We start from the raw sequence: 26,578 nt of genomic DNA on the forward strand, positions 1-26,578 counted from the left end.
GTGCAATGGTGTGATCTCGGCTCGCTGCAACCTCTGCCTCCTGGGTTCAAGCAATTATTCTGCCTCAGCCTTCCCAAGTAGCTGGGATTACAGGCACTTGCCACCAAGCCTGGGTAATTTTTGTATATTTAGTAGAGATGGGGTTTCACCATATTGGTCAGGCTGGTCTTGAACTCCTGAACTTGTGATCCACCCACCTCAGCCTCCCAAAGTGCTGAGCTACCGTGCCTGGCCTTTTTTTGTGTGTGTATTTTTAGTAGAGACGGGGTTTCACCATGTTGGCCAGGCTGGTCTCCAACTCCTGACTTTAGGCGATCTGCCCACCTCAGCCTCCCAAAGTGCCGGGATTACAGGCATGAGTCACCCACCTGGCCTATATATACCATTTATATATTATACATACACATGTATATACCTATCCCCAACACCAGCAAAGTGTGGATTCTGTCTTCAACTTGCTTCCAAAAATTGAGGTGTTTGGCCAGGCACAGTGGCTCCTCCCCTCTCACTATTCAGCACACCTGCTCAGTTTACTACAAACCAAGCACCAGGCCAGACTATTTCCCAAAATCACTGCTTTCATTCAGTGGCCAGGTAAGCTAAGTTCTTTACCACAATCTTCCCACAAAGGTGACCTCTGCTTTGGGGGATACAGAATTTAAGCATCACAAAAATCTGTATGTGGCAAGAAAAGCACATTGGCTAAAAGATAGCTAATGAGGACTCTAGTCCTAACTGTGCTATCAAAGTACATATGCACTTGGCCAAGTCACTTAACTTCCTAGACTAGCCTGGGGCTGAAGAAGAGAAAAAATCATTATTAAAAAATCCTAAGGCTGGGCACAGTGGCCCACACCTGTAATCCCAGCACTTTGGGAGGCCAAGGCAGGTGGATCAATTGAGGTCAGGAGTTTGAGACTAGCCTGGCCAACATGGTGAAACCCCATCTCTGCTAAAAATACAAAAATTATCTGGGTGTGGTGGTGGGCACCTGCAATCTCAGCTACTCAAAGGCTAAGGCAGGAGAATTCCTTGAACCTGGGAGGCGGAAGTTGCAGTGAGCCAAGATTGTGCCACTGCACTCCAGCCTGGGCGATAGAGCAAGACTCCATCTCAAAAAAGAAAAAAATAATAAATTTTTGAGAAGCCCTGAAGCAGAAGAGGCCAAGGAGAAAGACAAAATAGCCTAAAACCTGACAAGTTATTTTAAGTCAAAACAATTTCAGGAAAATATAATAAGAATCTATTTATTTTCTATTTAAATTCATAAGTCAGATCCACATTATGTTCCTGGTAAAAATTCTGAAAGGACACAGCAAGGAGCAGAAAGGGCCACCTTCATAGAGTTTCTGTCTATGGACCCATCTTTGCTTTACAACCCCTAACAGAAATACCTGACCCAGCACCCTCTGGGAAAATCAACCTTTGATTCAAAGAGATGTTGTTCAGCAATGATTACAGTCACCGCCACATGCCATCAGCCCATCAGGAAACCTGAAGAGGGGAGGCAGACAACCAGAAGGAGAGTTGCTTCGTCTCTCACCAGGAAGCAACTCTAGCTCCAAACTAGATGGGTGATTCAGTGCCACATGAAGAAAGATAATTCAGCCATTGTGTTTTTATAATTAAGAAGCACTCATTCACTCGCGGAAGCCTTTAAGTGTCACTGGTGCCTGGAACCAAATGTAGTCTTCCCAAGCCGTGGTTCGGATGGAAGGTCTGCCACATGACAGGGTCACAGTCAGTTTATGGCCCCGGCTGGGCACTTGATAGTTGAGCTTGGGTCGAAACCAATCTTCTCCACAGTCGCGGTGTCCCTGTGCCATGACGATGGTGCCCATGAGTGGAGGAGCCTGAAGCTCACTAAAGGCATCAGCCATGAATATGGCTCGGAAGAGACGGCGCAAACAAGCTGCTGTACTCAGGCTCTGGTCCACGCTGTAGGGGGCCAGCAGAGACAAATCGAGTTCATAGAACTCCTTGGGGCTTAGGGAATTGCCCCCAAGGAGAATCAGCACTCGTGGTACTAGTGTCCGCGCAAAGAAGTCCTCCAGGTGGCTGAGGACACTCTCCAGTTCTGCCACAGCTTGTTGGCATTTCCTGCTGCTCACCTCAGTGGTGGCCCGAGGTTTCTTCTTCAGCATCTCCTCTGCCTGTGAGGACAAAGAATGGTGGGAGAGAAGAACAAGGCAGGGGGAAGCTAATGCCCTTTGAAAAGAACCCTGCTGGAGGCCGGGCGCAGTGGCTCAAGCCTGTAATCCCAGCACTTTGGGAGGCCGAGACGGGCGGATCACAAGGTCAGGAGATCGAGACCATCCTGGCCAACACGGTGAAACCCCGTCTCTACTAAAAATACAAAAAACTAGCCGGGCGAGGTGGCGGGCGCCTGTAGTCCCAGCTACTCGGGAGGCTGAGGCAGGAGAATGGCGTAAACCTGGGAGGCAGAGCTTGCAGTGAGCTGAGATCCGGCCACTGCACTCCAGCCTGGGCGACAGAGCAAGACTCCATCTCAAAAGAAAAAAAAAAAGAAAAGAACCCTGCTGGGATGTGTACATAGACTTACAGGACTGAATTTCTAGCTCAATGAACCGCCACAGCCAAAATACTGTGTTTTATCAGAGGGCATTATACTGAAAAGGTAAATATATTATTTGTACAAAACCATAATTCTCCCACATATAGAACAGCAAACATAGTGTTCTGAAGGTGGAGAATATCCAGATATAAGCAACTAAAATAGAGATTTGGTGGCATGACGAAGTGACAACAAATTTTTGCTGTACAGGGAGTGATAACAGGAAAAGGATAATTTGGTCTAATAAACATGACTTTGAACTTGTTCTTCCACTTAAACATAGTAAACTGAACACATGCTTATTTGTGCTTCCACCTGAAATACTACAAAATGAGAGAAAAGAAATTAAGAAACAAATGAACGAAAGAAGAGGAAAGACCAAGAAAGAAAACTCCCAAGGGCAAAGAACTGGAGACTACACACTAGTCAAATGCAAACACAAAGTTTTGGAAGATAGAAAGAGGATGAAGAGTTGGCCGAGCGCAGTGGCTCATGCCTACAATCCCAGCACTGAGAGGCCGAGGTGGGTGGATCATGAGGTCAGGAGATCAAGACCATCCTGGTTAACACAGTGAAACCCTGTCTCTACCAAAAATACAAAAAATTAGCCTTGCTGGGCACGGTGGCTCATGCCTGTAATCCCAGCACTTTGGGAGGCCGAGACGGGCGGATCACAAGGTCAGGAGATCGAGACCATCCTGGCTAACACGGTGAAATCCCATCTCTACTGAAAATACAAAAATTTAGCCGGGCGTGGTGGCGGGCGCCTGTAGTCCCAGCTACTCGGGAGGCTGAGGCAGGAGAATGGCGTGAACCCGGGAGGTGGAGCTTGCAGTGAGCCGAGATCGCGCCACCGCACTCCAGCCTGGGCAACAGAGCGAGACTCCATCTCAAAAAAAAAAAAAAAAATTAGCTGAGCGTGGTGGCAGATGCCTGTAGTCCCACCTACTCGGGAGGCTGAGGCAGGAGAATAGCATGAACCCGGGAGTCGGAGCTTGCAGTAAGCTGAGATCGCGCCACTGTACTCCAGCCTGGGTGAGAGCAAGACTCTGTCTCAAAAAAAAAAGAAAAAAAAGAAAAGAAAGAAGGTGAAGAGTTAAGAGTTCAAGAGAGCTGAATACCAAGTGCTGACAGAAGGGACCCCCAAGGGATACAAACTGATACACACAGCAGAACCCCAGAAAGGTTTAGGAAGTGGTGATATAGGCACCACAGAGGCAAGAGTGAATATAGGGGAAATGAATGAAAATCTGTATCAAGATGCTTGTATCATCTGCCAAATTTCTCCCCCATCCAGAGGGAAGACTTTCCAATACTGTGTTTAAGGAATCCCCCCAAAAAGATCACCAGGTTCCCACCTAATCTCCTTATAGTGAAGTCTATAAGCTCATAAGGCCCAGGCATGCACACAGAGCTTGCAGTGATTTATTGTTAAATATTCACCAGACACAGAATAAAATCCTCCAACATTAAAGCCAAAGACCAGAACAAAACAACTGGGGAATGGATTCTTTTTTTTTTTTTTTTTTTTTGAGATGGAGTCTCGCTCTGTAGCCCGGGCTGGAGTGCAGTGGCCGGATCTCAGCTCACTGCAAGCTCCGCCTCCCGGGTTTACGCCATTCTCCTGCCTCAGCCTCCCGAGTAACTGAGACTACAGGCGCCCGCCACATCGCCCGGCTAGTTTTTTTTTTTTTGTATTTTTTTAGTAGAGACGGGGTTTCACCGTGTTAGCCAGGATGGTCTTGATTTCCTGACCTCATGATCCACCCGTCTCGGCCTCCCAAAGTGCTGGGATTACAGGCTTGAGCCACCGCGCCCGGCCTAGGGAATGGATTCTAGAAGAAACTGAGATGCCGCAAAGAACAAAGAAAAACTTCAAAAATTAAATAATTAATATCCTCAGGCAAAAGAAGTTCATGGCCTGGTGCGGTGGCTCACACCTATAATCCCAACAACACTTCGGGAGGCTGAGGCAGGTGGGTCACCTGAGGTCAGGAGTTTGGGACCAGCCTGCCCAACATGGTGAAACTCCGTCTCTACTAAAAAAACAAAAATTAGCTGGGTAGGCCAGGCGTGGTGGCTCACACCTGTAATCCAAGCACTTTGGGAGCCCAAGGTGGGCAGATCACTTGAGGTCAGGAGTTTGAGAGCAGCTTAGCCAAAATGGCGATACCCCCTCTCCACTAAAAATACAAAATTTAACTGGGTGTGGTGGTACACGCCTGTAATCCCAGCTACTTGGGAGGCTGAGGCAGGAGAATCGCTTGGAACCCAGAAGGTGGAGGTTGCAGTGAGCCAAAATCACTCCACTGCACTCCAGCCTGGGCAACAAGAGCGAGACTCTGTCTCAAAAAACAAACAGGCTGGGCACGGTGGCTTATGCCTGTAATCCCAGCACTTTGGGAGGCCGAGGCAGGCAGATCACCTGAGGTCAGGAGTTCGAGATCAGCCTGGCCAACATGGTGAAACCCCGTCTATACTAAAAATACAAAAATTAGCTGGACATGGTGGTGCATGCCTATAATCCCAGCTACTTGGGAGGCTGAGACAGGAGAAGCACTTGAACCTGGGAGACAGGTTGCAGTGAGCTGAGATGGCGCCACTGCACTCCAGCCTGGGTGACAAGAGCGAAACTCCCTATCAAAAACAAACAAACAAAAAAAATTAGCCAGGTGTGGTGGTGCATGCCTGTAATCCCAGCTACTCGGGAGGCTGAGGCAGGAGAATCACTTGAACCTGGGAGACTGAGGTTGCAGTGATCTGCGATAGTGCCACTGTCCTCCAGCCTGGGTGACAAAGTGAGACTCCGTCTCAAAAAAAAAAAAAAAAACACAACAAAGCAAAAAGAAGTTCATACAGAAATTCAACAACAGGATGCTATTAAAAAGAAACATGCAGGCCGGGCACAGTATTTCATGCCTATAATCCCAGCACTTTGGGAGAGGCCAAGGCAGGCAGATCACTTGAGGTCAGGAGTTCGAGACCAGCCTGGCCAACATGGTGAAACCCCATCGGTGGCCGGGCGCGGTGGCTCAAGCCTGTAATCCCAGCACTTTGGGAGGCCGAGACGGGCGGATCAGGAGGTCAGGAGATCGAGACCATCCTGGCTAACACGGTGAAACCCCGTCTCTACTAAAAATACAAAAAACTAGCCGGGCGAGGTGGTGGGCACCTGTAGTCCCAGCTACTCCGGAGGCTGAGGCAGGAGAATGGCGTGAACCCGGGAGGCGGAGCTTGCAGTGAGCTGAGATCCGGCCACTGCACTCCAGCCCAGGAGACACAGCAAGACTCCGTCCCAAAAAAAAAAAAAAAAAAAAAAGAAACCCCATCGGTACCAAAAATACAAAAATAAACCGGGCATGGTGCCACGTGCTCTTAGCTACTGGGGAGGTTGAGGCACAAGAATCGCTTGAACCCGGGAGGCAGAGGTTGCAGTGAGCAGAGATCACGCCATTGCATTCCAGCCTGGGCGACAGAGCAAGACTCTGTCTCAAAACATAAAATAAAAAAATTAAAATACAAAAATTGGCTGGGTGTGGTGGCGGGAGCCTATAATCCTAGCAACTCAGGAGGCTGAGGCAGGAGAATCCCTTGAACCCGGGAGGGGGAGGTTGCAGTGAGCCAAGATCTCGCCACTGCACTCCAGCCTGGGCAACAGAGCGAGACTCTGTCTCAAAAGAAAAAAATGCAAACGGCCAGTTCATTAAGTCCAAATGCAACACGAGTTTCAGAAAGAAAGAACAGGAGAAAAAGCCAGAAGGGTTAGGCTACCAAAGACTAGAATGGGGAGAAAGTGACTGAAGCCCTGGAAGCTGCTTAGTCTCTCAGGCTCTGAAGATTTCTTAGACCCCCTTTCTACCTGCCTCCCATCTAAGAGCCACAAAGTCTTCCCACCAACTTGCTCCCAAAGCCTGTGCCTACCTGGGGAGAAGGTTTTCGGTAAAAGTTCTTAAGCTGTTCATAGGGCAGAGGGAGTTGCTGGCGTTGGTACATGATATGCTTTAGAAGTTCACAAGTAAACTGACAGCAGCCTTCCTGGCTTACAGGCCCAGGAAACACCACTGGTACCATGCAGTCTCTTGGGCAAAAGGGCTCAGAAGGGTTGAGAGGTTCCTGGGTAGAGCTTGTCTCAAGTAGTTCTATCTGGGAGGCGTTAGTTTCTTCTGACTTCTCATACCACTCCAAATCTGGTAGATGAAAAGAGGGACAAGAGAGAAAAATTAAAAACCTAAAAGCCAAAGTCAGTCTTCTCATTCCCTGTGGCCACCAAACCAGCCACCCTGAGAAAGCAAGCACTCCGACATACGCCCATACCCTCCGCAGCCTAGAGTGTGGGCCGTGGCAGGGAGAGATTCCTGATCCCTGTTGCCTGAGGAGATTTAATGGACTGAAAGATAGTGAGGGTATTTCGGAGGTAGTAACTAGGGCTCCCCGCTCAGAAAGCAGCGGGACTTGATCTGGAGAAATGAGTCAAAAGTGTAGTCAAGCAGGGTCCAGTGCGACCCACGGCGATGGAGTCACAGCTAGAGCTGTGTAGGACACCAGGAAGACAGGGAAGGTGGGCTAGGGAGAGGACCAAGGGATAAATGGAGGACGCGGAGGTAGGGAAGAAACGGGTCTCCAAGGCTCCCCAAACTCTGGGCCCCGCGCCTTACCAGGGACTGAGGCTGGGGACAGAATCTCCGCCTCCGGCGCCGCCATCACGACCTCCTCCCCCTACTCCTTGCGGTTAGACTAAAGGTCTCGCGGGGCATCATGGGAAGCCCGCGCCTCCACTTCCGGCTCAGTTGGGCCGGAAAAAAGGCGCGGCGTCACGGCAGTGTGGGGGAGGCTAAGTGGAGTTGGGAATTGATCCCTCCGTTCATTCCTTAACACCCTGGCAAATATATGCCTAACCCTTGCCCAGCAAGAACCCAGGCGTTCTCAGCCAATGAGCGCCGCTTTCCAAAAGACACCAACCCTCACGCATCCATTCACTCCAGCATTCACTACTCACTGTGCACCTACTTCGTGCCAGGCCCTGTCCTAGGTGCTGGAGACTCAGCGGAGAACAAGCCAGGCGCGGACCCCGTACTCAAGGGGTTCACTGCCTGTAGATACGATACAATGTGATGAATTATACAGAAGGATTTTACACGGGGCGTGAAAGTGAAAAACAAGGGTGCCTGACCCAGAGAGGGTAGGAGCTGGGAAGGAGTGGTCCCAGAAGAAATGTGTGAAGCTGTGACCTGTAGGGTAAGTCAGCAAGGTAAAAAGGAGGGCCCAGTACTCGAGGAGACCTTGAGACAAGAGCATACTCTGTTCAAGGAATGAAAAGAGTTCATATTATAAAGAGTTAAGGCTGTAGTGAACAACAGGAGCCAGATCATGGCAGGACCGTGTAAGCCATGTGAGAGTTTGGACTTGATCCTGTAGTCAGATGGGGAAGCTTTGAAAGGTTTAAGTAGGAGAGTGGCATGATTAAATTTACATCTTATAATCTCTACCCTGGCTGCAGGGTAGAGATTGGATTACAGAGAGGATAAGAGAGGAGGCAGGGATACCAGTTAGAGGTAGTGCAATTACTTGAGTACTTGATGAAAGCAGCCTAAACTGCTAGGGTAGTCACAGTGGGGTGGAGATAATTGGGTAACTCGATACATTTAGGAGGTCCAGTGAACATAACTTGGTGATTGATTTACAATGAGGAGGAGGAACAGAAATAGACTGACAGCCGGGCGCGGTGGCTCAAGCCTGTAATCCCAGCACTTTGGGAGGCCGAGACGGGCGGATCACGAGGTCAGGAGATCGAGACCATCCTGGCTAACACGGTGAAACCCCATCTCTACTAAAAATACAAAAACTAGCTGGGCGAGGTGGCGGGCGCCTGTAGTCTCAGCTACTCGGGAGGCTGAGGCAGGAGAATGGCGTAAACCCGGGAGGCGGAGCTTGCAGTGAGCTGAGATCCAGCCACTGCACTCCAGTCCGGGTGACAGAGCAAGACTCCGCCTCAAAAAAAAAAAAAAAAGAAAAGAAAAAGAAATAGACTGACAAGAGGCCGGGCGCAGCTGCTCACACCTGTAATCCCAGCACTTTGGGAGGCCAAGGCGGGTGGATCATGAGGTCAGGAATTTGAGACCAGTCTGGCCAACATGGTGAAATCCTGTCTGTACTAAAAATACAAAAATTAGCCGGGCATGGTGGCATGCACCTGTAATCCCAGCTACTCAGGAGGCTGAAGCAGGAGAATTGCTTGAACTGGGAGGCGGAGGTTGCAGTGAGCTGAGATCACGCCACCGCACTCCAGCCGGGGTGACAAAGCAAGACTCCATGTCAAAAGAAAGAAAAGAAAAGAAGACTGACAAGAAAACAAGCAGGTTTCTGACTTCAGCAATTGTATGGCCAGTTGTGCCATTCAATGACAGAGGGAAGCAGGGTGCTGAGGCCAGGAGTTTGATATCAGCCAGGACAATATTTGGGACCCTGTTTCTGCAAAATTAAAAAAAATTTTTTTAAAGTTAGCCAGGTGTGGTGGGTGCACATCTGTAGTCCTGGCTATTCAGGAGGCTGAGACAGAGGATTGCTTGAGTCCAGGAGTTCGACAGTTACAGTGAGCTATGGTCAAGCCACTGCACTTCAGCCTGGGCAGCAGAGTGAGACCATGACTCCAAAAAAAAAAGGATGGAGGAAACACTAAAAGAGGACCAGGTTTATTGGGGTGGGAGGTGAGTAGGAAAAAAGATGGGTTCAGCTTTTCACAGATTGAATTTGACATCTCCATAGGACAATTAATAGAAATATTTAGGAATGCCATTTGGAATAGCGACATGTATTTAAGAGCCATTATCATGTGAGTGGATAACATCACCCAGGGAGGGTGTGGAATGAGAATGGGCTAGGATATTGAAGACACTAATGTTTAGGGAATGACCACAGAGACAGAAGCTATGGAGAAGACTAAGGAGTACCCACAGAAGGATAAAGAAAAATAGACAAATCGCCGGGCAAGGTGGCTCATGCCTGTACTCCCAGCACTTTGGGAGGCTGAGGTGGAAGGATTGCTTGAGCCTGGAAGGTTGAGGCTACAGTGAACTGTGATTGCACCACTGCCCTCCAACCTGGGTGACAGAGCCCCGCCTCCAAAACCAAAATAGACAAGTGGGGCCAGGCATGGTGGCTCATGCCTGTAATCCCAGCACTTTGGGAAATCAAGGCAAGGGGAATGCTTGAATCCAGAAGTTTGAGACCGGTCTGGGCAACATAATGAGACCTTGTCCCTACAGGAAAAAAAAAAAAAAAAAAAGACAAGTGTCAGGTCATGGAGGCCAAGAAAAAGATGTGTTTCAGGAAGTAGGGACCAGAAGTCAAAACATACTATAAAAGTACAATGATTAGAGGCCGAGTGCAGTGGCTCATGCCTGTAATCCCAGCACTTTGGGAGGCTGAGGCAGGTGGATCACCTGAAGTTGGGAGTTTAAGACCAGCCTCACCAACATGGAGAAACCCCGTCTCTACTAAAAATACAAAATTAGCCAGGCGTGGTGGTGCATCCCCATAATCTCAGCTACTTGGGAGGCTGAGGCAGGAGAATGCCTTGAACCTGGGAGGCGGAAGTTGCAGTGAGCTGAGGTCACGCCATTGTGCTTCAGCCTGGGTGACAGAGTGAGACTCTGCCTCAAAAAAAAAAAAAAAAAAAAAGTACAGTGATTAAAATACTGGGTCTGGCTGGGCATAGTAGCTCACGACTATAATCTCAGCATTCTGGGAGGCCAAGATGGGAGAATTGCTTGAGGGTGGAGGGACTGATTGAGTCCAAAAGTTTTTTTGTTGTTGTCTGTTTTTAGATGGAGTTTCGCTCTTGTTGCCCAGGCTGGAGTGCAATGGCATGATCTTGGCTCACTGCAACCTCTGCCCCCGGGGTTCACGCAATTCTCCTGCCTCAGCCTCCCAAGCAGCTGGGATTACAGGTGCCCACCACCACACCTGGCTAATATTTTGTATTTTTAGTAGAGATGGAGTCTTTATTTAAAAAAAAAAAAAAAAAAAAAAGACAAGTGTCAGGTCATGGAGGCCAAGAAAAGGGACCTTTTCTTGGGACCTTTCAGGAAGCAGGGACCAGAGGTCAAAACATACTATAAAAGGACAATGATTAAAATACTGGGTCTGGCTGGGCATGGTGGCTCACGCCTGTAATCCCAGCACTTTTGGGAGGCTGAGATGGGAGAACTGCTTGAGTCCAGGAGTTCAAGACCAGCCTGAGCAACATGGCAAACCCCTTCTTTACAAAAAATACAAAACTTAGCCAGGCATCGTGAACGCCCCTGTAGTCCCAGCTACTTGGGGGGCTGAAGTGGAAAAACTGCTCTCGGGCGATGGAGGTTGCAGTGAGTCAAGATTGTGCCATTGCACTCCAGCCTGGGTGACAGAAGGAGAGCCTACTTCAAAAAAAAAAAAGAAAGAAAGAAATCAATCAATCAATCATTGTCTCTTCCTCCTCCTCGCCACCCTTAAAAAATAAATAGGGCCAGGCACGCGGTGGCTCACACCTGTAATCACAGCACTTTGGGAGGCTGAGGCAGGCGGATCAACTGAGGTCAGGAGTTCGAGTCCAGCCTGACCAACACGGAGAAACCCCCGTCTCTACTAAAAATACAAAATTAGCCGGGTGTGGTGGCACATACCTGTAATCCCAGCTACTCGGGAGGCTGAGATAGGAGAATCGCTTGAACCCGGGAGGCAGAAGTTGCTGTGAGCCAAGATCGCACCTGTACTCCAGCCTGGGCAACAAGAGTGAAACTCTGTCTTTAAATAAATAAATAAAATAAAATACTGGGTCAGGTGTGGGACTCATGCCTGTAATTCTAGCACTTTGGGAGGCCAAGACAAGAGGATTGCTTGAGCCTAGGAGTTCAAGACCAGCCTAGGAAACATGGGGGAACCCCATCGCCACAAACAATAAAAACAAAAATTAGCTAAGGCGTGGTGGCTCACACCTGTAGTTCCAGCTACTCCAGAGGTTGAGGTGGGAGGGTCTGCTTGAGCAGAGGAGGTTGAGGCTGCAATGAGCTGTGATCACACCACTGCACTCCAGCCTGAGTGACAGAGGGAGACCTTGTCTCAATAAATAAATAAATAAATAAAAATTTAAAAATCCATGTATATGAAGGGACACATGTTATCAGACAACTGCAGCAGACCCTGGTTATCAAGAGGGCCCAGGGCTGGTCATGGTGAGAATGTTGGGAGAATGGTCTTATCTCTTCCTTCCAATTCCCATCCTTCTTGAGATCTCTCACTGAGTTCTCTAGTCTCTGTCTCTAAACCACAGTTTCCCTAGTAGGCCTGTACCCCTGGCTAGACCTCTACAGCATAACCTTTCCTTCAGTGGCACAGGACTAAGAAACGTCACATGTGCTTTCAACCACTGAAGACCCACATAATTGGCCTAGGGTCAGCTAGGCCCTTTTGTAGGTTTTGGTCTTTCTGCTGTCACTGCTTTGGAAAATTATGCTATGTGAACAGCATGATCAGTAGACCTGCCTCCCTCCTTGTGGCCCTGGGAAGAAGCCATGGACTCTACCAAGTCTGAACTCCCGCAGGGATCACCAGAGGTAAGTCATTGTTGCTGCTTCTAGTTTTCCAAGGACAACTGAAGTCTAGAGAGAAGAGTTGCTTAATTTTTTTCTTTTCTTTTTTTTTTTTTTTGAGACAAAGTCTCATTCTGTCACCCAGGTTGGAGTGCAGTGGCGTGATCTTGGTTCACTATAACCTCTACTTCCCAGGTTCAAGCGATTCTCCTGCCTTAGTCTCCTGAGCAGCTGGGACCACAGATGTGCACCACCATGCCAGGCTCATTTTTTTTTTTTTTTTAGTTGGAGTCTTGCTCTGTTGCCTAGGCTGGAGTGCAATGGCCTGATCTCGGCTCACTGCAACCTCCGCCTCCCGGATTCAAGCGATTCTCCTGTCTCAGCCTCCGGAGCAGCTGGGATTACAGGCATGCGCCACCACACCCTGCTAATTTTTGTATTTTTAGTAGAGACGGGGTTTCACCATGTTAGCCAGGCTAGTCTCGAACACCTGACTTCAGGTGATCCGCCCACCTTGGCCTCCCAAAGTGCTGGGATTTACAGGCATGAGCCACCGCACCCGGCTGAGTTGTTTAATTTCTTTTATTTTCTTTTTGAGACGGAGTCTGGCTCTGTCGCCCAGGCTGGAGTGCAGTGGCCGGATCTCAGCTCACTGCAAGCTCCGCCTGCCGGGTTTACGCCATTCTCCTGCCTCAGCCTCCCGAGTAGCTGGGACTACAGGCGCCGCCACCTCGCCCGGCTAGTTTTTGGTATTTTTTAGTAGAGACGGGGTTTCACCGTGTTAGCCAGGATAGTCTCGATCTCCTGACCTCGTGATCCGCCCGTCTCGGCCTCCCAAAGTGCTGGGATTACAGGTTTGAGCCACCGCGCCCGGCTGTTTAATTTCTTGACCGTGTATGAGCACCTCGCAGTTCCAGAAGAGGGGAGAAGAGAACACACTGTGAGCGGTGTGAGTCATGAGACAGCCATGCGGCTGTGAATTGAGCCCTAGCGTCCTGACTCGCAGCTCAGCAACGTAACTGCTTTTCCGCCCTGCCTTTCTGGTGTTCTGTGCACTGGCTTATGTCGCTGAATGTGTGTACTCCGTAGAGTGCAACAGCACTGAACAACAGGAGATTGCTTCGCAAGTCAAAAGCCAACAATCCCCTGTGGCCCTAGGCCAAGTTTCTATTCCCGGCCACTGCCCCGCCCTCTTGGTGGTTGGTGCAACCCGAGCCCCAGCCCCGCCCGAAGTAGGGGCCAGGCCCCTCCTACAGTCTTGTCTGTTTAAAACCAAACTAGGTTCTTCCCGATTGGTTCTGCTTCAAAACAAAGGGGAGGAGGAATACTCGCTTTGAGTATGCTTGCAGCCTTCGGGCAGCAAGCCGGTTTACGGGTTCGGGTCTCGTGTGGCAGCCACCGCGATGCCTCCGGCTGTTAAAACCAGCCCCTGGATAGTGCCAGCCTGGTAATAAAGCAGTGACTACTAGGTAAAGGTAGCATAGTCATCGCAACAATAACAGCCGTAATTTGGCTAATCACCATCCGCCTCCGCCCTAGCGTTAGCCCTGATTCACCCCAGCGGCACGCGGGCCATTGGGGAAGAAACTGAGGCAGAGGCGGAGCCAGCAGGGTGGCGGGACCAGTAGCCTCAGTTCTGCGGCTCTCGAGGTCCAAAACCTGTTGTCTAGGATCCGCGCCTAAAGGGCCAAATCCCGGAGCGCCCACAAGGGTCGATTCTGATGTAAGCTCTTCGACGCTGGTGTCCTCGCCACCCAGGCTGCGAGGTTCTAAACTGCCCCCAAGCCCTAGAAAAAGACCACAGCGCGGGGACTGCAATCCAGACTACAGCTCCCTTAGGCCTTTGCGCGCCAAGGCGCGCTCCTTCCCCACGCCTCCGACGACTCCCGCGGCCACTTGCGCCGCGATGCCTCCTGGGAGTTGTAGGGCGGCGGCGTATCATTTTGAGCGAATTCCCAGGCCGGGGGACTCTATATCCCGTGGTGCCCCGCGGCTGTTTCTGACGCGACCCGCAGGCCAAGGAGGCGGGGGGCGTAGCTTTTGCAGAGCCCCACCCCACTCTGCTCGGGCCGGCCGGACACGGCAGTGGCAGTAAGGGCGGCGGCGACGGCGACGGCGGCGGCTGCGGCCGCGGGAGGGGCCGGGCGGGGGGCTGGCGGCAGCGGCGGATGGACTCGCGGGTATCGGAGCTGTTCGGCGGCTGCTGCCGGCCGGGAGGGGGCCCGGCCGTGGGCGGAACTCTCAAGGCTAGGGGGGCCGGCAGCACCAGCGGCTGCGGGGGCCCAAAGGGAAAGAAGAAGAACGGAAGGAACAGAGGGGGCAAAGCCAACAACCCCCCGTACCTGCCCCCCGAGGTGAGCACTTGAGAAGTGGTGGGGCGGGAAGAAGCCACTCTTTCCGGCCCAGGACTCCAGGGAGGCGGGACCCAGAGAATTAATCCCCCCTTCCGGTGTCGAGACCCCAGAGAGGAGGGGCACGGGAGGAGAACCCCTCTTTCCGGTCCCGGAACCCCAGAGAGGAAGGGCAAAGACTGGACTCAGGTGACAGGATCTCAGGGAGGAAGAGTGGAGAGGGAGGACTCCCCCTTCTGATCTAGATTACCCCAGGAGAGAAGTATAGAAAGGGGATCCCAGGAAGAGCACCCCAGCCAACTGCGTGTGCCGCCATAGGGGAAGAGAGACTGACTGCATCCTGGGACGAGAGGCAGAGTAACCACCACTTCTTCTAAACTTGTTCCACAGGGAGAAGGGGAGTACCCGGGAAAAGAGCAGTGTGTTCCTCACACACAGCCTAAGCCAGTGATTATCAAACTTGGCATGTATCGAATCTCTCGGATTGCTGGACCCCAACACCCGGCCAATGTTTTTTTTTTTTTTTTTTTGTTAGACGGAGTCTCACTCTGTTGCCCAGGCTGGAGTGCTGTAGCGCTATCTCAGCTCACTGCAACCTCGGCCTCCCGGGTTCTCAAGCGATTCTCCTGCCTCAGACTCCCGAGTAGCCAGGATTACAGGTGCCCGCCACGCCCAGATAATTTTTGTATTTTTAGTAGAGATGGGGTTTCACCATGTTAGCCAGGCTGGTCTCAAACTCCTGACCTCAGGTGATCCACCTGCCTCGGCCCCCCAAAGTGCTGGGATTGCAGGCATGAGCCACCGTGCCCAGCCTAGAATTTCTGATTCTTTCTTACAGTGAGGATGGGCCTGAGAATTTGCATTTCTTACAAGTTCCCCTGTGATGCTAATGCTGCTGGTCCCAGGACCTCACTTTGGGAACCATTGATCTGGGCCCCAGACTCTCATTTTTGCACCACATTTTTTGAAGCCACCCATCCTCAGAAAAATGATTAAAAGGTTTTTGGAAGGTTTTTATTGATGGGGAAAAAAATAATCTCCTTAACACACCTTGAGGTGGAGATTATGAGTGAAGACCTGTTAGGGCCTGGGAGCCAGAGAGCCTTAAAGGGATGAAATGATGACAGGAAGGGAAGAGGAAAAATAAAATACCCAGAGAGAGGGGTAGAAAAATGCAGACTGGCCAAACAGGCAAATCCCATATCCCTTTGCACCTGGGAGAGGAAGGCTCAGGTAACAGGATGCTTCTGTGCTGTGCTACCCACTGGAGCTAGAAGATACTGTGGAGTGGATTCAGGATTTCACCTCCACTGAGGTTAGGGGGCAGGAGGTGAAGGCCATAGCAAGTCTGTCCACTTCATTACATTTTCTGAGTTTTTCTATTCCTCTCAGCCCCATCTTTGGAGCTCTGCTCCTCTCTCACCTAGATTTCGGTCATCAGGCTTGTAGTGACCATTGCTGAGCTCACCCTTTGGCTCTGATCCAGAACCTCTTGCAGCCTCTTACTCTAGATGACATCAGCTGAGGGGGCAGGCAGGGAGGAAATGGTGTTTCCTAGACCAGTGACAAAGAAAGGTTTTAATAGCCTGGGCACAGAGGAGACATAGACTTCTGGGAAAAGCGGGTTTGAGGCCCTGGAGGTGTGGAGGAAGGGATGATCTTGCATCTAGGAAGAACGTGCTGCTAGTGATCAAAGAATGGATTGATTCAGGGTTCTGTTCCTGTCTTAAATGGGTGACTCCTTGTGTCCTTATAGGCTTTCCCTTCATAGAGGCCATGCTGGGGTTGAATAGAGCATCTTGTCTGCCACTGACCTTTAACAGGCACTTGCCTGAGCAAGTGCCAGTGGGGCTTCCTGCTTTCTCAAGTTAGCTACCTGGACCCAGTGGGAGTTGAGGGGAAGTAGGGATTGGGTCTGGACAGTGTATGGTAACTGCTCACTGTTTCTTTTCAGGCTGAAGATGGAAACATTGAATATAAAGTGAGTCCTAGGCTGGGGAAAAGCAGGGGCTGGGGTAGGTTGTCCTTGCCAGTGTGGGATAATTTCTTTTTTCTTTCCTTCTATTTTTTGAGATGGAGTTTTGCTCTTGTTGCCCAGGCTGGAGTGCAGTGGCGCAATCTCAGATTCTCCTGCCTCAGCCTCCTGAGTAGCTGGGATTACAGGCATGCGCCACCACGCCCGGCTAATTTTGTATTTTTAGTAGAGATGAGGTTTCTCCATGTTGGTCAGGCTGGTCTCGAACTCCTGACCTCAGGTGATCCACCAGCATGGGATAATTTCTCTGAGACCCTTCCAACTTCATAGTCTATAGCAGTTTAAGGATATGGTTCAGGTTAAGGGCTCTGTACCTTGTTCTGTTGGAGGGGGATCAGGTATGAGTTTAAGTGGAAAGGGAAAGTCCTGGTCCTTGCAGCAGAACAGGTGGGGACCATGTAGGTTTGGGAGGAACACCTCTGATTTCACCTCGTGATACCCCGCTTGCCCTAAGTTGAAGCTGGTGAATCCATCCCAGTACCGCTTTGAGCACCTGGTGACACAGATGAAGTGGCGACTCCAGGAGGGACGTGGTGAGGCTGTCTACCAGATTGGGGTAGAGGACAATGGGCTGCTGGTGGGGCTGGCTGAGGAGGAAATGCGAGCTTCACTCAAGACCCTGCACCGGATGGCAGAGAAGTATGATTTCCCTTCCCCACCAGTTCTCCTTTACTTGACTTGGGAGGACCCAGGCATACCCAGTTACCTAGGGCCTGAGGGGCAAAGGTGGGACTTTCCTTCTCTTGACGAAGAGCTGAAGTGGGGAGGGTTAGTGTTTTGGTCCCCTCCTTACTGGACCTAGGCTGTTTAGATCCTTGAATTAAGATATGTGTATTTGTTTTAAAGGGAACTGTGAATGAGGAATAAATTGGAGGGTGGTAGGAAGTGCGCTAAGGTATTGGGAGCTCTGTGGGAGGTGCAGGAAGTCTGTAGGTCCAGAGCAAGCCTGGAATAGAAGGACAAGTGAGATATGGCAGCTGTGGCCTTGCTGTGACAGGGTTGGGGCAGACATCACCGTTCTTCGAGAGCGAGAAGTGGATTATGATAGCGACATGCCCCGGAAGATCACTGAGGTGCTAGTACGAAAGGTCCCTGACAACCAACAGGTGAGCACACACCCATCCTTGTCCCTCATGTCCACACTGTGGAAGGGCCCTGTGGTGGCAGGCTGACTCCTGGCCTGGGATCCTGGGGGCTTCCAGTTCATCACTTGCTCCCTAGGGAACGTCACTGCCCTTGACCCAGTCTTCAGTGAGAGGGGTGAGGGATTGGAGTCCTTATCTCTGGCAATTCATCCACAGTTCCTAGACCTCCGTGTGGCCGTCCTGGGGAATGTGGACTCAGGGAAGTCGACTCTGCTTGGAGTCCTGACCCAGGGAGAGCTGGACAATGGGCGGGGCCGGGCTCGGCTCAACCTTTTCCGCCACCTGCATGAGATTCAGTCTGGCCGAACCTCCAGCATCAGCTTCGAGATCCTGGGCTTTAACAGCAAGGGAGAGGTGCATGGGATCAGTGGGACCCAATGGGGCCAGACTCTGAGGATGGGATGGTAGTAGTGAAGGACATACGATGGGGGCAGAGTGTGGAGACTTTTTGAAATAGTATAGATGAATGCCCTGAGGGGACTGTGAACAAGCTGTCCCTCTTAGGAAATCAATGGGGAATGAACTGAATTAAATAAAAAATGGGGTCAGGATTAAGAGGCAGGGTCACCCAGGGAATGGTTTAGGTCCTGGCAACTCTGAAGGGGTTGGAAGGGCTGGCAGGGGGCACTGAGAGCCCTGGGCCCTGGGCCAGGTGGTGAATTACAGCGACTCACGGACGGCAGAAGAGATCTGTGAGAGCAGCTCCAAGATGATCACCTTCATCGACCTGGCAGGCCACCATAAGTACCTACACACCACCATCTTTGGCCTCACGTCATACTGCCCCGACTGCGCCCTGCTCCTCGTCAGTGCCAACACTGGGATTGGTACGAGGCATTAGGGCAGGGACAGGGCTGAAGGGGGGTGCTGACTCTCCTACCCTGGGCCTCAAATCTTGGAGACACACCAATGCTTCTCTTCTTCCCTCTCCTGCCTTCTGCATTCTCACTCTTCTCTTCCGCTGTTTGCTGTCCTTCTGAGGCAGCTGGCACCACAAGGGAACATCTGGGGCTGGCCCTGGCCTTGAAAGTGCCCTTCTTCATCGTGGTCAGCAAGATCGACCTGTGTGCCAAGACCACAGTGGAGAGGACAGTACGACAGTTGGAGCGGGTCCTCAAGCAGCCTGGCTGCCACAAGGTCCCCATGCTAGTCACCTCTGAGGATGATGCCGTCACTGCTGCCCAGCAGTTTGCTCAGTCACCCAAGTAAGCCCACCTTACTGTAAAGCCCTGATCCACTAGGAAGGCTGCCACAGATCCCAGGGCCCAGGAGCGTGATATCCCACTCTTCCAGGGCCAGACCAGTTCTGGCTTAGTTCTGTGGGTGTTTCAGCTTGGGATTGTGGAGGGACATCTTGCTAAAGGGCTTGACCCTCCCTACTAGTCAACCTGGAGCATTGCTGATGCCTGGGACCATGGGGATGAAGTGCTATACCAGGCATTTGCTGTTTCCCTTGGGCTCTGGGATGGGCTTCTTGTGTGACATTGCTCGACTGGCTCACAAGAAGGCCCAGAGTTTCTGAGCCATTTGCAGACAGGAGAGAGGGGTCCCCAGCCAAGAGCAAAGCTCACCTTTCCATGTATGGGGATCTGGCCTCTGCCTTCTGTTTGGACTGTCTTCATCTGTCCATTCTATGCCTCCCTCTACAGTGTCACCCCCATCTTCACATTGTCCAGTGTGTCTGGAGAGAGTCTGGACCTCCTCAAAGTCTTTCTGAACATTCTGCCGCCACTCACCAACAGCAAAGAGCAGGAGGAACTCATGCAGCAGCTGACGGAATTCCAGGTAGGTGACTGCCCAGCGAATAGGCTGGTAAACAGGGAGGGGCTGCTTCAGACCAAACCCAGAGTCTGTTTAGAGATTTTGGACCCACCAGCCCTACTTGGCAGGCCATTGATAGCGTTTTCTTTGGCTTCAGGTAGATGAAATCTACACAGTACCAGAGGTGGGGACTGTTGTTGGAGGGACACTTTCCAGGTGAATTGTCTTGCTTGCTACCCTCCCCACTCAGCCCTCACCCATATACTCAAAGACATACTGGCCCAAAGGAGGAGACCCTGGAATTGAACAGAACCCATTTAAAGGACATGCTTATTTGCAGATTAGGGTTTCACTATCAGAAGAGCTGGAGAATGGTCGTCTGTTGGCTTTGGAGGGAAGAAACAGTATTGCTGCCTATTGGGAATCTCCAGGCCCCTGACAGAGAAGTGTGGGTTTTGGGCTCCAGGAAAAAAACTAGAGTGTATTCAACTGATTTCATCTCACATAGGGAAATGAGAGACGTCACTTAAGACTCTTCTTTGCTTTTTCTTTTTTTTTTTTTTTTTTTTTGAGACGGAGTCTTGCTTTGTCGCCAGGCTGGAGTGCAGTGGCCGGATCTCAGCTCACTGCAAGCTCCTCCTCCCGGGTTTACGCCTTTCTCCTGCCTCAGCCTCCGAGTAGCTGGGACTACAGGCACCCGCCACCTCGTATGGCTAGTTTTTTGTATTTTTAAGTAGAGACGGGGTTTCACCGGGTTAGCCAGGATGGTCTTGATCTCCTGACCTTGTGATCCGCCCATCTCGGCCTCCCAAAGTGCTGGGATTACAGGCTTGAGCCACCGTGCCCGGCTGCTTTCTTTTCTTTTTCTTTTTTTTTGAGACAGTCTCGCTCTGTTGCCCAGGGTGGAGTGCAGTGGCGTGATCTCAGTTCACTGCAACCTCTGCCTGCTGGGTTCCAGCAATTCTCCTGCCTCAGCCTCTCGAGTAGCTGGGATTACAGGTGCCTGCCACCATGCCCGGCTAATTTTTGTATTTTTAGTAGAGATGGGGTCGTCACATTGGCCAGGCTGGTCTTGAACTCCTGACCTCAAGTGATCCACCCGCCTCGGCCTCCCAAAGTGCTGGGATTACAAGTGTGAGCCACTGTGCCTGGCCTAAGACTGCAAAGCAGAGAGTGAAACTCAAGGGGATAACTTGCTCCTTCAGGGGTTAGGTGTTCAGTGTTTTTTATTTTATTTTTTTATTTTTTATTTTTTTTTTTGAGACGGAGTCTGGCTCTGTCGCCTAGGCTGGAGTGCAGTGGCGTGATCTCGGCTCACTGCAAGCTCCACCTCCCGGGTTCACGCCATTCTCCTGTCTCAGCCTCCTGAGTAGCTGGGACTACAGGCGCCTGCCACCACGCCCGGCTAATTTTTTGTATTTTTAGTAGAGACGGGGTTTCACCGTGGTCTGGACCTCCTGACCTTGTGATCCGCCCGCCTCGGCCTCCCAAAGTGCTGGGATTAGAGGCGTGAGCCACCGCGCCCGGCCAGGTGTTCAGTGTTAAACCAGCAAGTGCTTCTCTGTCCACCATCACTGCTGGCCTTTTTTGAAATTAGTTTTCTGATTCTGAACTCTGGCAGTGATTCCCCCCTATATCCAAGTCAGAATTTAGGGTTCTTCTTCCCCACTTGAGGGACTCAACCCTAGAAGGGAAGGAATGCTCTGGGTGATCCTAATAGAGAAGTCGGTATGGGGACCTTGGCTGACACTGTGCCACCTGCCCTCTGGGCTGCAGTGGGATTTGCCGTGAGGGAGACCAGCTGGTGGTGGGCCCCACGGATGATGGCTGCTTCCTGGAACTGAGAGTATGCAGCATCCAGCGCAACCGCTCTGCCTGTCGTGTGCTGCGAGCTGGTCAGGCTGCTACATTGGCGCTTGGGGACTTTGACCGTGCCCTGCTTCGCAAGGTGAGGTGGGTGCATGGGTTGGGGAGGGAACACTAAGAGAAGTGCCTAGGAGACTGGCTACTGAATGAGCACCTATCTAAGGTGCTTCAGAGAAACTCAGAGAAAACACACTCTCTGACCCAAGAAGCTTCTGTTCTAGTTACAGAGACTATAAAAACAGCTTAGCATACTCATGAAGTGCAGATAACGAAATATGAATCACTATGTTACACTATTTTTAGTGAACACTATTTTTAGTGTTCAGGACCCTAAAAATGCAAAGCGTTAGATGGGCTAGAGGACGTAGGAGGTGGGTAAAGACTCATTCCCTCTGAGAGTTTTGATTATTGTTTTTGAAGTCTTTGTGTTTAGAGTTGTGTAGAGGAAGAGGAAATTCAGGAGCTATAAAGGGTATGGGTTGGCTGGGGAGGGAGAGTCTGATGTTAGAGCTGCCCTTCTGGGCCTGGGGTCTGTTCCTCCCCAGGGCATGGTGATGGTGAGCCCGGAGATGAATCCTACCATCTGCTCGGTGTTTGAGGCAGAGATAGTCTTACTGTTCCATGCCACCACCTTCCGACGAGGATTCCAGGTGACAGTACACGTGGGCAATGTACGTCAGACGGCAGTGGTGGAAAAGATCCATGCCAAGGTGAGAGGGACCTGGCCTTCCATTTCTCCAGAGGTCAGAAAAGAGGGGGGCCTGCCCCAGACTGGCAGAGAACTCCTTGATCCCGCAATGGGAATAAAACCCCACTTAGGGTGGGTAGCGGCCTGATAGGCCTCTGGAGGGTGGAGAGCCACGGCTGGCAGAGAATGGGACAGAAGGCATTGGCCAGGGGAGTGACCACTTATCTGCTGCAGGACAAACTGCGGACAGGCGAGAAGGCAGTGGTACGTTTCCGCTTCCTGAAACACCCAGAGTACCTGAAGGTGGGCGCCAAACTGCTGTTCCGGGAGGGTGTCACCAAGGGCATCGGCCATGTCACCGATGTACAAGCCATTACTGCAGGAGAAGCCCAGGCCAACATGGGCTTTTGAATCCTTCAGGCAGGGACAGTTCTATTGCTGTCCCTACAATATATAAGGTGACTTCCGGCCATGCTGCCCCGCCATTGGCGGCTCTGTGTGTTAATAGGCTAGGGAGAGAGGGGTGCTGTCTGCCACTTGCTCCCTGCCAACTTTCTGGAGAGGTGCCAAACTTGGTGTGGCCAGGAAAGGGCAGTCCTGAGGGAGAAGACAGGATTCAGGGCAGTGCTCAGAAGCTGTGTGCTCACCTGGTTGGCTCATCAAACCTGGCAACCCTGTGGCCTGTCTGCTGGAGCTGACTACATCCACTCATCAATTCCTCGGCCCCACTACTAAGACTGGGCATGTTTTGCTGGTGTGGTCTCTGCACTTCAGGAGTTGTCACAACGGGGTGGCCCTTAAAAGCACTCCTTTTTCTATACCTCTTCTCAAGGCCATGTAAGTTGCCCATCTCTACCTGGCTGTGGACAAAAGGTTATCTGCTCTTGGCCATCTGGTGGTGGTGGCTCAGAGTCTGAAGAAATGGCACAGGGACAGTGAATGGTAGTGTTCCCACCCTGTGCTGAGGCCTGAGGCCTCTTCCTCAGCTTTATCTCCCTTTCACTCAAGGGCCATTTCCCCAGTCCCTATCTCCCTCACCCCTCCCGGCTCATAGGCCCCACTGGTGCTATTTGTTGTGCTGGCCCAGGCGTGGGGCTACCAAGCAAAGGCTTGGCATATACCAAAGGCCAGCTGCATGCCCATCAGTCTGGTCCTTTTCCTCTGTGGTCATGTTGGCTTTCGTGCTGGATCAAATGTTTTACTTTCCCAGACTGGTGGCATCTGAGTTCCCCATCCTACCACTCTCAGCCCACTTTTCCTGCCCCACCTAAACCCTCTTGTTTTAGTAATCTGTAGTGACTGTTCCCTTCCCTCTGTTGCAGGGAACCAGGAGGAAAGGGAAAGATGTTGCCGTATTTCCTACTCTTTAGGCATGGACTCTCCTTTCCCTTTGTTAGTGTCCTGGGTTCCCATGGACTCAGGGATTTGTTGGCTGAGGTTTCTCTGCGCATATATATATATACATATGTATATATATTTAAATACACACATATATTGTACAGAATAAAAATGTTTTATTGAATACAGTGTGCTTATGCGTTAGCTACAGGCTCAGCTTCCTTCCAGGGCTAGATACCTCTCCAGGATTAGAGACAAGTGAAACCCCAACATTGCTGAGCCCTGAATGTGGAAAGAACCCAGCTGGTATCTCATTCACCATTCTTTTTCTCTCTTCACATAGGTTCAGAGTTCCAGTGTTGTAACCAAGTATTGTGGCCTGTTTTCTGTAGTTCAAGTGAGCAGAGTACTGAGACCTTTCACGTGAAATAGATAGCTACCCTGTATTTGAAGAGTTGGCCACTTGATGATGGTCAGAATAGTAAGGAGCCCGCTTCTGTGCCCTTTCAGAGACACAGTGCCAGCTACTTAGAGTAGAATTCAGAGACAAAAGGTAATCTGGTCCTATACTTTTCAAGTTTATATAGCCTAAATTACTCTTGGAACAATGAGGGCCACCTGACCAAACCTTAGTCCCTGTTCCTGTTTCCATGTTCAGACTACTTGATTTTGACATTTTATGGGTAAAGAGGGGCCAAAAAGTCAACTGTAAATGGAAACTGCATTTTGAGGAGACCCTGAAAAAGAAGTATGTGACCCAAAGTCCTATGCAGCATTCTGCCTCGAGAGTATTAAAGTGATAGTTTCCCTACCACTCAGGCTCAGTTTTATAAGATGTAACTGGTTTAACTTGCTACCAAGAAGCCTGAGCCTGTAGTTGAACAAATTCCTCCTGTATTAGGGGCTAAGCTGTTTACTTCCTCTGTATAGCTGCTGATAGAGATGAAAGCTTTGTCTACAGTTTACTTATCTTTTGCCTGTATTATAAAGGAAATTTTAGAAAATCACATTTCAGCACGTAATAAGACATCTCCAGGAACCAGTGAGCCTCTCTGCAACATTAATTAAACATTTAGGGGGATAAAAAGTATGTAAGGCAGACTCCCAAGGAGTTTATACATGTTTATGGTCCCAATTGTGGTAATCAGATCTAAAATTCTTCACTATATACATTCATCCAATGAATATCAGCGCCTATTATGGGCAAAGCACTATGAAGAATCCTTGCCTTTAAGAAGGTACATATCTAGTTAGGGGGAAAAGGCCATGTATACAGTGGATGTAGTTTTTTTTTTTTTTTTTTTTTTTTTTTTGAGACAGGGTCTCAGACTGTCACCCAGGCTAGAGTGCAGTGCCACAATCATGGCTTATTGCAGCCTCGAACTCCCAGATTCAGGTGATCCTCCCATCTCAGCCTCCTGAGTAGCTAGGACTACAGGCATAAACCACCGTCTTTGTATTTTTTGTAAAGACTTGTTTTGCCATGTTGCTTCGGCCGGTCTTGAACTCCAGGGTTCCAGTAGTCCACCCACCTCAGCCTCCCAAAGTGTTAGGTGTACAGGCGTGAGCTGCCATGACTGGCTAAATATTGTCTTTTATTAGATATTCAAGTATTATAAAAGCAGAAAATATTTTTGAAGAAAAAAATTCCTGGTAGATCCAGTGGTTTTCAAATCTTCCTCATCTCTTCAAACTAAATATAGAACCCCCCCTCCTAATTTATAAATAAGATAAAAAGAAGTTGAGGCCAGCCTGGTAACTCACACCTATAATCCCAGCACTTTGGGAGGCCAAGGCAGGTGGATCACTTAAGATCAAGAGTTCAAAACCAGCCTGGCCAACGTGGCGAAACCCCATCTCTACTAAAAATACAAAAATTAGCCAGGTGTAATGATGCATGCCTGTAATCCCAGCTACCCAAGCGATGCAGGATAATCGCTTGAACCTGGGGGGCGGAGGTTGCAGTGAGCTGAAATTATGCCATTGCATTCCAGCCTGGGCGACAAGAGGGAAACTCCATCACATAAAAAAAGTAGAAGTGGCCGAGCGCGGTGGCTCAAGCCTGTAATCCCAGCACTTTGGGAGGCCGAGGCGGGCGGATCATGAGGTCAGGAGATTGAAACCATCCTGGCTAACACGGTGAAACCCCGTCTCTACTAAAAAATACAAAAAACTAGCCGGGGGAGGTGGCGGGCGCCTGTAGTCCCAGCTACTCGGGAGGCTGAGGCAGGAGAATGGCGTAAACCCGGGAGACGGAGCTTGCAGTGAGCTGAGATCCGGCCACTGCACTCCAGCCTGGGCGACAGAGCAAGGCTCTGTCTCAAAAAAAAAGTAGAAGTTTGGGTATACGTATGGGAGGGACGTATACACCATTTTCTGGGCCCATTTCACCCAGCACCACCTACTTCAGTTCATCTTCAGTTGGGTTCCCTGTGTAATTCAAGTTTCCCCTATCATAACAGAAAAACCAAAAGAGCTGACTTTTCACACACAAGAAAGGAGAATAAGAAGACAGTACTATAGGCCGGTCATGGTGGCTCATGCCTGTAATCCCAGCACTTTGGGAGGCAGAGGTGGGTGGATCATGAGGTCGAGATCGAAACCAGCCTGACCAACATGGTGAAACCCTGTCTCTACTAAAAATACAAAAATTAGCTGGGCTTGATGGTGCGTGCCTGGAGTCCCAGCTATTCAGGAAGCTGAGAAAGGAGAATCTCTTGAACCCGGGAGGCGGAGGATGCAGTGAGCCAAGATTGCGCTACTGCATTCCAGCCTGGTGACAGAGTGAGACTCCATCTCAAAAAAAAAAAAAAAAAAAAAAAAAAACAGTAGTATAAACATGGACAAGCGCAAAAAGCTACATAACAAATTTTAAACCCTAAACTAAATATTTATACTCCAGTGGGAAAGATGAACAAGCCAGTAACCTTAATGGCTGAAGTACTTAACTCTTAAATTTGTACTTAAGGGCTTAAGAAAATGTCCTCTACACACCTGGTCATCAGGATCTTTTTGATCAGCATTTCTCAAACTTTAAGATATACATTGGGATTTTTTTTTTTTTTTGAGACACAGTCTTGCTCTGTCGCCAGGCTGGAGTGCAGCGGCACAATCTCGGTTCACTGCAAGCTCCACTTCCCAGGTTCAAGCAATTCTCCTGCCTCAGCCTCCCGAGTAGCCGGGATTACAGGTGCACACCAGCACGCCCAGTTGTATTTTTAGTAGAGACGGGGTTTCACCATGTTGGCCAGGA

The 26,578-nt window shown here is 50.3% G+C and overlaps 2 protein-coding genes across 3 annotated transcripts; one reads left to right on the forward strand and one right to left on the reverse strand.

The window, feature by feature from the left end:
* Positions 1–1,226: 1,226 nt before the first annotated feature.
* Positions 1,227–7,291, reverse strand: MAD2L1BP (MAD2L1 binding protein). The gene is made up of 3 exons (XM_023212897.1): positions 7,231–7,291; positions 6,497–6,762; positions 1,227–2,153 (listed from the first exon to the last, which is right to left on the reverse strand). The coding sequence occupies exons 1-3, from the start codon at positions 7,274–7,276 to the stop codon at positions 1,641–1,643; spliced, it is 825 nt and encodes a 274-aa protein (XP_023068665.1). The 5' UTR covers positions 7,277–7,291; the 3' UTR covers positions 1,227–1,640.
* Positions 7,292–14,186: 6,895 nt separating this feature from the next.
* On the forward strand, positions 14,187–23,518 carry GTPBP2 (GTP binding protein 2). 2 transcript variants are annotated; one of them, XM_023212895.3, is made up of 12 exons: positions 14,191–14,495; positions 16,447–16,473; positions 16,982–17,166; positions 17,525–17,633; positions 17,829–18,026; positions 18,325–18,499; positions 18,658–18,877; positions 19,322–19,457; positions 19,591–19,649; positions 21,210–21,381; positions 21,845–22,009; positions 22,222–23,518. In XM_023212895.3, the coding sequence occupies exons 1-12, from the start codon at positions 14,310–14,312 to the stop codon at positions 22,396–22,398; spliced, it is 1,809 nt and encodes a 602-aa protein (XP_023068663.1). In that variant the 5' UTR covers positions 14,191–14,309; the 3' UTR covers positions 22,399–23,518. The 2 variants fall into 2 exon arrangements, with proteins under 2 accessions (XP_023068664.1, XP_023068663.1); XM_023212896.3 differs by lacking the exons at positions 21,210–21,381; positions 21,845–22,009; positions 22,222–23,518 and adding an exon at positions 19,774–19,978 and having other exon boundaries at positions 14,187–14,495.
* Positions 23,519–26,578: the final 3,060 nt, after the last annotated feature.

The sequence above is a fragment of the Piliocolobus tephrosceles genome, chromosome 5 (assembly GCF_002776525.5).
Source record: "Piliocolobus tephrosceles isolate RC106 chromosome 5, ASM277652v3, whole genome shotgun sequence".
Lineage (NCBI taxonomy): Eukaryota > Metazoa > Chordata > Mammalia > Primates > Cercopithecidae > Piliocolobus > Piliocolobus tephrosceles.

Coding starts and splice junctions, on each gene's coding strand:
- MAD2L1BP (XM_023212897.1), bottom strand. CDS start 7,276: ATGGCGGCGCCGGAGGCGGAGATTCTGTCCCCAGCCTCAGTCCCTG. Junction 6,763..7,230: donor GTCCCCAGCCTCAGTCCCTG/GTAAGGCGCGGG, acceptor TTCATCTACCAG/ATTTGGAGTGGTATGAGAAG. Junction 2,154..6,496: donor ACCGAAAACCTTCTCCCCAG/GTAGGCACAGGC, acceptor TTGTCCTCACAG/GCAGAGGAGATGCTGAAGAA.
- GTPBP2 (XM_023212895.3), top strand. CDS start 14,310: ATGGACTCGCGGGTATCGGAGCTGTTCGGCGGCTGCTGCCGGCCGGGA. Junction 21,382..21,844: donor ACCGTGCCCTGCTTCGCAAG/GTGAGGTGGGTG, acceptor GTTCCTCCCCAG/GGCATGGTGATGGTGAGCCC. Junction 22,010..22,221: donor TGGAAAAGATCCATGCCAAG/GTGAGAGGGACC, acceptor TATCTGCTGCAG/GACAAACTGCGGACAGGCGA.